This window comes from Agelaius phoeniceus, chromosome 2 (genome assembly GCF_051311805.1).
Source record: "Agelaius phoeniceus isolate bAgePho1 chromosome 2, bAgePho1.hap1, whole genome shotgun sequence".
NCBI lineage: Eukaryota > Metazoa > Chordata > Aves > Passeriformes > Icteridae > Agelaius > Agelaius phoeniceus.
The window spans coordinates 50891918-50904429 of NC_135266.1; the positions used below are offsets into that span (position 1 = coordinate 50891918).

Genomic DNA, 12512 nt, shown 5'->3' on the forward strand with positions numbered 1-12512 from the left:
AGCTTAAGTGCTGGGAAGTTGAATTCTGTACTTGATCTGGGGGATTTTGTACCATCTCAGCCTCCAAATTGTAAAGTAGGTTGCATTTATTCAGTTGCTACTTAGAGCAATCAAGAAGAGACATTGAAATGAAAGCAAAAATGGGAAAAATACAAGTCTTGGCATGAGCAACAACAGTATTTACTCTCAAGTCATTTGGCTTTCATGGGCTCAAGTGCAAAATAATTCAGGTAAGTATTATGTAAAGAGTTCACAAGAAATGGGGGGGGTAACATTGTGGTTTTTAAAATATCAGTCTTCGGGAGCATTTTGAAGAACGGTTTTGGGAAGAGATTTAGATAATTAAAACCGAGCAATATTTGTAATCTGACCAATTTTTTGAGATTTCTTCTTTCCTTCCTTTGTATTTTCTTCCCCTGAAGTAGCTGTCTCATCTTCATGCTGTGCATTATCTGATAGAATAGTGAATGGGTGAAACTGAGTTGCAGTTACCTGAGATAAAACCTTACATGATCAGTACTGTGTACTCTTGAGTACTTGGGGTATTGCTTCAAACAGCTTCAGGGTGAAAGTAGAGACTGAAATATTTGAGGCATTATACTGAATTTACAGCTGCTCACTTTTTATTGTATACAAGCTGATAAATGTGTTTTGGTTTCTGTATTGGGTCAGAAGTGTAGGGTAAGTAGCCCTACAAAGAACCATCATTCTCCAAACTGACTTGTGATACATGTGCCTTAAATACAGAATATTACATTGTTATCTTTTTGCAGTGATTCTTCCATCAGGTGACCTTGCAGCATGTTTCCCTTGTAGATGGGAAGATGTCCACCTAAGGTGTCTGTGTAGGTGGTAGTGAAAACTCTGCTCTGCTTTTCCGTGGCAATGACTGAGCTCTATTTAAGAAGTTGTTTTTCCTGTTTTGGAGATTCATTGGCTTAGTCTCTCCACTCATATTAATAAACCTCTTCATTTTGTGGGAGCTGATAGCTATTTTTCTTTTTCTTTACCCCCACCCTGTTTAGAGAAACTTTTTTTTGCACCAACCTCCTGAATCTTTTCATTAGGGTGGGAGACTACCATTTTACTCTGACTTCTTCCTGCTTTTGCTTTGTTAGGGTATTTTTTCACACCTTCAGATCTGATACTAAGCTAGGAGTTGTCTGTCTTGAAATGAGGAAACTCTCTTTGCTCCCTTTCAACCCTCCCTTTCTAAAGCTTGGTGTTTTCCTGGGTTAATATGACAAGGCGTGTTTCTGAGCATTGCAAAAGTTTTCCTCTAATCACTTGCTCTTTGAAAGAGAAGGTGATTAGTATTAGTTGCTTTAAGTGACAGGGGATTTTTTTGAAGGGAGGATTTAACAAGAGAAATACAGGTCTTCAGAGCAGTATGATTTGCATGCTTCATGAGGTAGTGTATGTGATTAGTTCATCCCAATGTAACCTCCATGACTCAAATGTTGTAAACAGGTTAGTTTCATACCCTAAAAGAGCCACCTTCTTATTCTGACTTTTTTGTGAATTTTGCTACTGTAAATTGAACACTATTCCTAGAACTGTCTAGAAGCACAGGTAGCTGAATGTAGATTTTTGTACATAGCAGTAGAAAAGAACTTTTCCTTCCCTTGTTATGTAGCATCTGTTTGGTAAGCCTTGGAATGACTCAGTTTTTGTGTTATAACATGTGATGATATGTAGGACTTGAAATAGTAAGAAGTAGCTCTGTTACAGTTATTTATAGAAACATAAGTTAGAATTATATATATCCAAACTCAGTACCCCATTTCCAAGAGCTGGACTGAAATACCTTTGAGAAACAGCACCTACAGGTTCAGAATGAGTGTTACAGTCTAAGTAGTCTGTGTTTGGCTACCACAAGCAGTGGTGACCCATCATCATCAGAGACACAGAGTTAGACAAAGAAGATTGTCACAGTTGCTGTTTAGGTTAGAGCAGCATGGGGATCTACTTAGACCACCCACCAATAAATAGTGTGATGCTGCAGGGAGCTGGGGCACTATGGAAGCTGAATCAGGAGTGGAGGACAGTTCAGACCATGTGTCATTCAGGGCTCCCAGCTGGTAGAGCTGTTCTTGGAGAAGAGCAGGGGTTGGTGCCTTGTGCTGGTTAGCTGAGTTTGAAGTGGTGGTTATTTCTCTGCCAGGGTACAGAAGGAGGGTCTGATACCTTGGTATGATACTGAGTCTGGTTGGTCACTCAGGCTGACAAATATCAGGGAGCTGTTGTAGGTCATTTGCATAGTGACAGCTTTGGTGACCAAAAAGGCCAGTCCTAGCTTGGTGAATTCAGCACATTCATTGAGCACAGAGTTTTAGTTATGAAGTGATGATTAAGATAGTGTAGCTGGTAGATTGGTGTAGCTGAAACTTCATAGTCCTCCCTTGCAGATCTCTCCTGTGCAAGCCAGATGTGGGGGGATGGACTCCAGCTGCAAACTGCCATCACCTGCAACTGCCTTCCCTCTAAAAACATAATGAACGTGCTGGGCTTTCCTTTCATCTAACTTTTTAGGATCCTTGCACTATAGCACTGAAATTGGTTACAGGATGAAGGTTTAAGTGTAGCTACTCTTTTGATATAGCAGTTTTCCCTGTGATGAAGGTGAAGCTGTAGAAACAGCTCCCTCTGATGCTCTCTTCCTAAAAGGTTGTAATTGTGCCTTGTGCTGTTGACTTTACATGGAAGGATTAGTGGCAGATAATCAATGTGCCCATTAGTATACAATATCTAATGTGCACCTAATTTGCTGCCACAAATGGAAAATTCTGAAATAGTTCTGAAATTGGATAAAATACTTATAAAAGCTAAATGTCTTCTGGCAATAATCAGTAGAAAGGTGTATTTGGTGTGTCCTCCCTGTAAAGCTTTCCTGTATCCTCTCCTTGTTTCTTCCAGCAGCCTAAGATAAAATTATTAATTATTAAAATTAATGTGCAATTATATTTCTACATGGCATCTGGGGAGAAGATTTGCCCTCTGTTTGCAGGGTCTCTGTTCCTACAGCTGATGAAACATGAGGACATGTGTCCCCATTTATCCAAGTGAAGCATACACTTCTTGAGGCTTAGGAAAGAGACTATATGGGAAGGCAGAACATTGTCTCCAATGAAATATTCACCTGTGAGCTCAGCATGACATTTAAAATGGCACTAAATGGAGTGTTGTGCTCCACTGGAACACCATCTCTGTTTTTAGGGGTGTTACATCAGATCACTCCCAGAAGACAGATGTGTAGCAAAACAAAACCCGTTGCTGTCAAACTTAGAGGCAAAGTATTACCATATTTCTCTCTTAGCTTCTCAAAAAGTTAAGCTTTTATTGTGAGCTTCCAGCTGAGCCCTGTATGAATGCTATGAATGCTTCCTGGTGGTATATAGTGCTAACTTCACGGCACTGTGCACAAGAAAACAATTGGGCACTTCAGCATTCAAGGTGAAGCTCACACACAGCACGCTTTGCCTTCTTAAGCTTCCCCACAAATGCTCCTGCAGGTTTGGTTATACATTAGACAGAATTAATAAAGGGTTTTTTTCCTCTACAAGGAGTACTGACTTTAAATACCCCATCTGCTTTTTCTTTCCTTCAGTGATGGGGAGGGAAAGAAAAGAACATCAACCTTCTGCAGCAGTGAATCTCTAAATGCTGCGGGGGCCACGCTCACACCTCGCCGCATCTCCTGGCGGCGGAGAATATTCCTGCAGGTAGCTTCACCTATGAATAAATCTCCTTCCAAGATGCAGCATCCAGGTCTGTGTGTGCTTTTAAAGAAAATAAACAAGCAGTTGTTACTTAATACTGTAGTGAACTGCAGCATGTGATAATAAGAAAGGGAGAAGGGAGTCAGTGTGATACAATATTCATGCTAGAACCTTGCCAAAGATCAGTTGTGCTCATTTGGCTTTAGACTATTTAGGTTTTTGTTGCTTTGAAGAGAGGATTTTGGCATCAAAATTAAATGAATTGCAATCTGCCATAGCTGCTGTAGCAAAGGAAACTAAGACAGGTCTCTTTCTGACAAAGATAATATTTTTAACAGTTAGGAATTTTTTACCCTGACCTGTGTACATAATAGGAGTGTTTGGTAAGTTTTATATCTTGTCCTTGTAGTGCACATAGCACCTGTTGATTGTGTTAATAATTCTTACAGCTTTAAGCCGTTTGAGGTAGAAACTCCTGAAACAGCTGAAATCATGCTATTCATAAATTTCCATTTGGCAGAAATCAAAACCATAGGCAAATGGTAAGCTCTATATTTAGTGACCACAAAGTGCTATAGCACTCTCTGTAGTGCAGTTAGCAGATGGAAAAAGTAGCTTTAATGTAGAACCCATGGTATATCATAGCAGTAAACAAGCTCAACTGTAAAGGAGGCTTTATGGATACATGTCTTGTGGTAACTGGAAGGAGCTGGCAGGGGAAAGGTTTGAAATACTGGGTGACCCTTTACCTAACTCTACTTAATTTAAATATAACTTTATTAATGCAAACAAAACACTTAAAAAATAATTCTCTACTGTTGCACTGCATTTTCTCTGGTTTTGGAAGCAGCAAGTCACTGCTGAATGTAAAAGACAGCTATTATTGTTCTGTTATGACAGATTTTCATGATATGTCAAACAATCTGAGTTTCCTGTAATAGCTCTCTGATTCTTTGCAGATGGTCATGATGGAAGTGAATTGTTACCTTTATCCCCTCTTGCTCCACCCCTGGAGGAAGACCCTCTTGTTCTAGTATTGCAAAATGAGGATGGTCCAGATAAAACTGGAGAGAGGAAAAACTCAGAAGAACTACAAAGTCTTTGGAGAAAAGCGATCCATCAACAAATTCTGTTACTTCGAATGGAAAAAGAAAACCAGAAGCTGGAAGGTTAGCTATTTAGAAAATACCCCTAAAAGCTATTGCAGATTCTGCTGCCTGAAGATGGAAATTGTTCTGGTGTTGGGCACCTCAAACAGATATGTGGTTCTGTAACTTTTTAGTTAACAGTACTAGAAAAAAACCTGTGGTTTCCTAGTCCTGTCTCACAGTCTACCACGTTCTCTGTCTACCTGATTTTAAATGACTAATCTTAGTGACAGAAGAAAGTGATTAAATTTTCCTCTTTGGGTGCATGTTAGACAAAGGATGCCACAGTCTGTGTTGTATCTGTCTGAGTGTAGGAGTTCTAATGTGAAATGGAGTGAGGAGAACAGGTGCTGTGTGAACACATAGGTATGGTAAACCTTACCCTTTCTATCTCGTTTCAGTCCTTTGCAGCTCATGGCCTTTCTCTCCAGGCTTTTTGTTCTTCATTAACCACATCACAGTGGTAATTTATTAATGCTTGAATCCAAATATGATTTTTGAGCAACTTTCTCTTGAGGTATGTCTGGTTTTTTGGAACATGAGCACTGTACACTGAAAATTGAGTGCTGTTAGTGAGGGATCTAACGTTGACCATTCTGATTGTCAACTGCCTCAGCTTCTGGCTCGGATATTTTATTAAGGCTGGTCAAGATTCACACAAATAAAAGATGGGATGCAATGTCTATCCTAGCATACATAATTCTTCACTATAATAGACAGTATAATAGACTAACCAGCTCTTGGTGTAAGTTGAAAATTCCAAGTGTCCTCTCTACAACTGCTGCCTTCATCTTCTCCTTTATGCTGTATAACCTATCTGGTAGTCTGATTCTTCACACTACCATACTACTTCAAACATAATGATCTTGTTAAGATCAGTTAACTCTTTTTCCTTCTTTAGGCTAGCTTACTGGGAAGGCAGGGAGAGGAAAGAAAAGCATCAGGACAGAAGTATTTCGATGTCCCTACAAGCATACATCCTTGAACGTATTTCCTACACATGTAGTGTATTTCTCAGTGCTGTTTCTCTCTACAGTTTGTCTCCCTGTTGACACACAGTTCTGTAGAAACTCCTAGATTCATAGGGAATGTCTAGAGAGAACTTCAGCCAAAATCTTCATTTCATAAACCATTTTAGCAAATAGTCTATTTTTGTGGGGTGAGGAAGCTGGAGATCTGCTGTGGTGACTAATTTAATGTTATTCCCTCTGATACTTGGAGCTGCTGAGGGATAAACACTTTGCTATACTTCCCTGTGTGGCTGAGGGTACTGAAAACTGTTAAATCACTCCAGTTCCTTAAGACTCAGTTACAAGTTGCTTCCATTCTGTAACATGTAGAAATCAAGTTTTTCCCACCTGATCGTTCATGGTGAAAACAGGAGTGTTGGCAGTGGAGATGCCAAACTGGCACACATTTGCCAGCCCACATTCTTGGTTTGTGCTCTGAGGAGCATGTCTCCCTTCTTGTATTCAGGTTCATGAGTAGCCCTGCTGAAACTGGTGCTCTTGCTAGCTAGAATTCATCATCTTATTTTAAAAGGGTGAAAAGTAAACTGTTCTAACACCTATCTCTAGGTTTCCTTCCAGTGGTCTGTTATAACATGGGCCATTTTATGGACAGGACATGGGCAGAGCTGATGATACATTCCAAACAAGTATAGGTTTGGGTGGTTCTTTGCATCCTAGCCTACAATTAAATGTAGATCTCAGGATAGGGAAATATAGTAACAGAAATGCAAAAATTTCTTTACTTGAAGTCAGGTTCCTAGCTGGGAATTTATTAGCTGTATATATTAGACTGGTTTAAGACTGGAATTGCTGTGAAACTGTTTCTAGTGGATTTCTGTTAATCATTTGTTGACTTTTATGTACCAAATATTAATAAAACCTCTTTTCGTATTCCTTTTGCTGTCGAGGAGACTTGAATGCTATTAGTTCTTTATTTTACAGAAGGTAAGTTCTGTCAATTGCACAAACTCACTTTCTTTTTTTTCTGAGAAGCTAGAAGCTCCTTTTTCCAGTAGGTCATCTAGAAATATAAGAGCTGCAAAAAGTAGCAGGCCACCTAGCAATGATTAGGAAAAATGTTAACAAGGGTGGTTGAAAACAGTGAAGGCTGGGGTAGTAGGGAGAGCACGTATATCGACAGGCAAACTGGCTGGCTTTCACAGGGCTAACTGCACAGTTAATGAGGGAGTTTGTTGTCACACTGAAATATCTTACTGCTGACTGCTTGGATCTGTTGCATGCTGCTTACAAGAGTGAGAATTCTTGGGTGAAATCATACAGCAGTGGGGCAGCATTTGGAATCGCCCCAGCTGAACTGCAAATTCCTGTGGTAAGGTCCCACTCCCATTTTTATGGCAGTGCACTGCTCTTTGCATAATACCTGCTTCTGCAGGGGCCCCTGTAGTCTTGAGTGGGTAAGATCTCAGAGGTGTAACATTGGGGTTTTGGAAATAATTTATCATTTTTGGAGTGGACTAGGCAATGATCCTGTGGATTGATCCAATATTGACTCTAGCTGAAGTGAGATGAGTAGGCGAAGGAACAGATGGTCTTGCTTTGCAGGATGTATAAAATGTGAGTGAGAGTTTGCTTTCACCTAGAGGTGATGGTGGGAAAGGGGATGCATTTGTAAGAGAATGGGGGCTTCTGCAAGAAGTAGTGTGCACAGATCAAGGCAAATTTGGAATAAACTCAGCTGCATTTCAGAGGTGATGTTGTGAAATGTACAGTTCACTCCAGTGGCAGTTAAACAAATCTCTCTAAATTAAGACATATTCAAGTCTTGGTTTCAGTTTTTTGTACCAGTAGTTAGTGGAACTGGAGTGTTTTTCTGCATGTGCATCATGAATAATAAAATACTCAGAGTTAATTTCTTAGTAATGGAAATGAAAACTGCTTCTCCATGAAATGCTAAGGTGACAATGCAGCTTTATTTTAGAAGTAACATAATAAATACTTTGTACCAGGTAGTCCTATGCAGCAAAGCTTGTAAGTTTATAACAGCAAGAGTCTGTGCTTCAGCACCAATGGTTCTGGGTATGGTTCATGCTGGTTCATTCTGTTTGCACTGGTCTGCCTGATGATGCCAGTGCCAAGAGCTCTTCTCACTCTCTTAAGGGACGTGTAAGAACTGGAATCAGTCAGTTCTGACTGACTTCAGTTTAGAAGACTTGCCTAGCCTGCTTGCCTAAATCTCTAATGCAAACATTCACATGTTTGGGACTTTCCATACTCAAAACAGTTGTAATGTTCAATAAAAATAAGAATAAAGCGATCAAAGGTGTTTTTGCAGAGGAGGTGCTGTGGGGTTTTGTTTAGTGGATTTTTTTTTCCTCAAGCTTAAAAAATATTTTGATCTGCTTCATGAATTGCTAATATTCATGACCCAGCAAGAGAATTTAAATTGTTATATGCAACATCTTATGACAACTGTCACCAACTAAGCTATAAACTAAAGAAGTCTAGATGTATTTATCACCAGTCAGATTGTTGGACAGCTATATCTACGTTGAATGGGCTTATGTGTATTTGTTGTTATCTTGTAGTTTTCTGATATTCTGGTTTTCCATGTGCTCTTCCTTTTTGTTCTGTGTTCTAGCAAGCAGAGATGAGCTCCAATCAAGAAAAGTAAAACTGGACTATGATGAAGTTGGCACATGTCAGAAAGATGCCATAAATATTTGGGATAAAAAGTTACTAAACTGCAGAGCCAAAATCCGATGTGACATGGAAGATATTCATTCCACTTTAAAAGAAGGTATTTATGTAGGAGGGCTTTTAGCTCTGAAGTCTCAAGATCATATTTTTTGCTCCCTTCTGATAACAACAGAAATCAGCAATACACTTTTTGCAGTAGCAAAAAACTGCCTTCTTTTCACAAAGGTGCTGCCTTCTCCTGCAGAGCAGAAAATAGGTTCTGCTGTGTCTGCAGGTTGCAATGTCAGCAATGCAGAAACATGTATAGTCATACTCCTGAAAGTAGCATCTTGTTTCCATGTGTCATTACATTCAAGACTGAACTTGGAGCCTCTGCAGCCAATGCTATGACCTTTTGGTTTCTGCTCAGTGGATCCAATTCTGAGTTTACTTGCCTACTGAGACAGCAAGACCATAATGTCTACTTTGGACTGTGCTCAAAACCTAGAGGAATCAGAGCCAAGTTTTGGAGAGTCTGGAATATGGTCACTTTGTATTTCATTTCCTGGAGTGAAAGGCTGGGAATTTTGTCTTGAAGTAGATATTCCTGTGGACTAGCCATAGGCCAAGAGGGTATCCAGAGGGTCTTGTTAGTATAATGCAGCTGTAGGGCCTGATTGCACTGCTCTGCTCTCTTCCATAGAATCTCATGTCTGTGTTACAGATGCTGAAAAATAATTCGGTGTAATCTAGCTATGGTACAGAAGGGAAGTTTAAATTGCTACCAAAGTAAATTATTGTAGATATAAAGCAGTTCCTGTTAGTGACCTGCAGAAGTCTGCCAACAAATTATTTACCTTGATACCCTGCTTTCTACTGTTGGATTGCAGTTCAGAGTTGGGAACAAGGATATGGTTATTAACTTGTCTTCTTGTTAAATAATTGTTTACCTGGAAGGTATTAGCAGAGTTGACATTTTGACTTTCAGAGGTTGGTTTACAAAGTCAGATACTGAAGGGGGATGTATCTCCCCACATCTATGGACATGGGCAGTCCTTTGCAAAAGGAAAGAGGAGTTGGACTTCCCCGAATTTTACACTTCTGAATTAAGTTCAGCTTTTCTAAACAGGTCATTCTACATTCTGAGTGTAGTTGTACATCTTTTCCTTCTGGAGACTGACAGCTCAGAAGTGGCAAAGCAAGGGATATCTGTACCTCAGTTTCCCAGGATACTGCTCAGTATAATTGCCCTTAAGTTTGTAGTTCATATTTAGTTTGTTGGACTGAGCTGTGGCTACTGAGTGAACACACTGAAGAGTGGAGTTCACTTTGTAAGGGATCCTCCAGAGTGGTTCAGCCAAAATTATAACAAACAAATTCTTTTGTTGTAGCACTAAAAGCATCCCCCTGCTTAGGCCTCTTGTTTTTTGGCTGACCTGCAGGTGTACCAAAAAGTCGTCGGGGAGAAATTTGGCAATTTTTGGCTGTGCAACACCGAGTCAGGCACAGGCTGCCAAACAAGCAGCAGCCTCCTGACATCTCTTACAAAGAACTTCTGAAACAGCTGACTGCTCAACAACATGCCATCCTTGTAGATCTAGGTAAGTCTGTTCTTTCCCACTAGTTTGTGGGTCTTTGAGTGAAAAACACACCAGTCATAATAGAATCTGCTGCTGAAGATAAATGCTGCTCTATGAGCTTCATTTTCTATGTCATCAGGATACATTCTGTGTATGCCACTTAGAGTCCTGGAAGCAGATGATCTCTTAGGCTATGCCATTCATATTTATGCCCTTCTCCATCTGTCTGAAAAGAGAAATCAGCAACTGCTTCTGCAAGTTCTGTGCAGATGAGCATATTAAGTGGGTTCAAAAGGTACAGTCCAAAATCAGTGGTAAGATACAGATTGATCTGATTGAAGGCAAACTGCATATGAAAGCAAAGAGAAGCTGAGGGAGGAGAAATGCTGTTTGTCAGATGGACTGGGGTTTTTCTTCAGAAAAATTGAGTATCAACTACTCCTCTCTTTTTACATCAGGACGGACATTCCCTACACATCCTTACTTTTCCACGCACCTGGGAGCAGGACAGCTATCACTATTTAATCTCTTGAAAGCATATTCTTTGCTGGACAAAGAAGTTGGTTATTGTCAAGGTATAAGTTTTGTAGCTGGAGTGCTGCTTCTACATATGAGTGAAGAGCAGGCCTTTGAAATGCTGAAATTCCTCATGTATGACCTTGGCTTCCGTAAACAGTACAGACCAGACATGATGTCCCTACAGGTAAGTCAGCCCTTCTGGAGCAAACCAGAGTTTTAAATTACTTTTGAGCCCTTATAGGGGTTGCTTAGGTTCTCCAGGGCCTTATGAAGCTTCTTATACTGTTTTGGAGGTTTTGAGGTACACGTATATTTTACTGTCAAGTCCCTCTCTGTCTTTCAATTTGCAAACAGAGAAGTTTAAAAGTTGCAGAGTTTTTCCTGTCACACAGCCCTGTCATCTCTCCAGAAATTCTGCTTTCTGCTGTTTTGCCTTTCTTTTTCTCTTCCTCACTGCTCTCTCTTCCTTATGCCAGAAAAAAAAACTGATATGCTTTGTCACATATGGATGGAGTTTAAAAACTAATTAGATTTTGTTTTTCTTCAGTCTGTGAGCACTTGCATGTAGATTTCTCTCTTGTAAGGCCAAGTCAAGTCAATAGTGACACACAGTGGCCAGTCAGTGTATTCTGCAGGCACTTGTACTTGAGGCTGCTCTGCCTTGACTCCTCATTTTAGCTCTTTCTCTTGTAGTCTTCTGCTCCATCACCCTCAACAGAGAGAGAAAACAGATGACTCTTTAATCGTTTAATTATCTTATGCAATGATGCATGCTCTGCAATATTATTTAACAGCTAGCTATAGCTACTCAAGACTGTTTAGGAGGGAGACAAAACATTTTTCCGATCTGTATAAATTTTAGGGTTTAAAGTTTGAGAAATCTTTCACCTTGGCATGCAATTATCCACCGATTTGAATAATTATAATATTCTCTAAACCCTTTATATTATAAAGGAATACACCATTGATGAGTTAAACCTTGTATAATCCACAGTGGAGGAAGAGAAAACAAAGCAGCAGATAGAAAAGTCTCCTTTTTTCCCCATGCTCCCTGCATAGCAAACATTTATAATTAAGTAAAACTAAAGTGAAAGTTTAATCCCACTTTTCATGGCCAGTCACTTTGGGTGCTTATTTGGCAAATGTCCAGAGCAATGGAATAGATTGTAGTTCAAGAAACTGTATGTGCTTATTCTGAAAACACTAGAGGACTGTGGATGTAAGTATGCTATAACAAGTTTGTTGTTGATAAGTTAAGAGTGAACAGCCATAAAAAGCATTGTTTTACCTCCTCTTGTTCCATTTCCCCACACAAATATGTTTTAAACCTGTGAGGGTCAAAGTATGATAAATGCATGTTTGTGGGGATTTTTCCCCTAGTAGATGCTAAGTTAGTGTGTGTTATACTGCAGTTGTAGACTTCCAACAGCTGATGATTTGAGAGCTTTCACATGTCCAAGATTTGACACTTTAGTTCAAATGAGTGTGACTGTTTCATTGGCAGAACCTCTTAGTAAGAACACTTAAATTTGAGAAAGTTTACCACTTGTAGTACTTTTTGCCTTTTAAATTAAATGAGCTGTCTTTCCCCACAGTTTGCTTCTAGGCAGTTCTTCTGTTAAAGGAAAGATTTGTCTGCTCAGGAGAAATTTACTATATTTTACTATATTACTATATTTGGGTTGTTTTCTAATAGGAGTAGAGTACTGCAAATTCTTTTGCATTTACAACACTGAAACACAAGCAAGCTTATAGGCAGAATTGGCTTCAGTCCTGTAGAAGAAAAATGTTGGATAATTCTTCAGGATAATGAAAACTTATTAGATTTAGATTTTTTAGTTGTTGTCTGGGAAAAGTAGTAATCTAGATCCTTAGTCCATAATGAACTATCCCAATTGT

The 12512-nt window shown here is 39.5% G+C and overlaps 1 protein-coding gene across 5 annotated transcripts in view; it reads left to right on the forward strand.

Annotated features, from left to right (window-relative positions):
- TBC1D4 (TBC1 domain family member 4) overlaps nt 1–12512 on the forward strand; it is a 100493-nt gene that overhangs the window by 78251 nt on the left and 9730 nt on the right. For 3 of the 5 annotated variants that reach the window (XM_077173605.1, XM_077173606.1, XM_077173607.1), the window contains 5 exons: nt 3608–3768; nt 4679–4888; nt 8477–8635; nt 9957–10115; nt 10553–10797. In XM_077173605.1, coding sequence (XP_077029720.1) covers nt 3608–3768; nt 4679–4888; nt 8477–8635; nt 9957–10115; nt 10553–10797 — 934 coding nt within the window. Of the gene's footprint in view, nt 1–3607; nt 3769–3856; nt 4889–4908; nt 6823–8476; nt 8636–9956; nt 10116–10552; nt 10798–12512 lie in introns of those variants that run through there. The other 2 variants (XM_077173608.1, XM_054655054.2) reach the window with 2 other exon arrangements.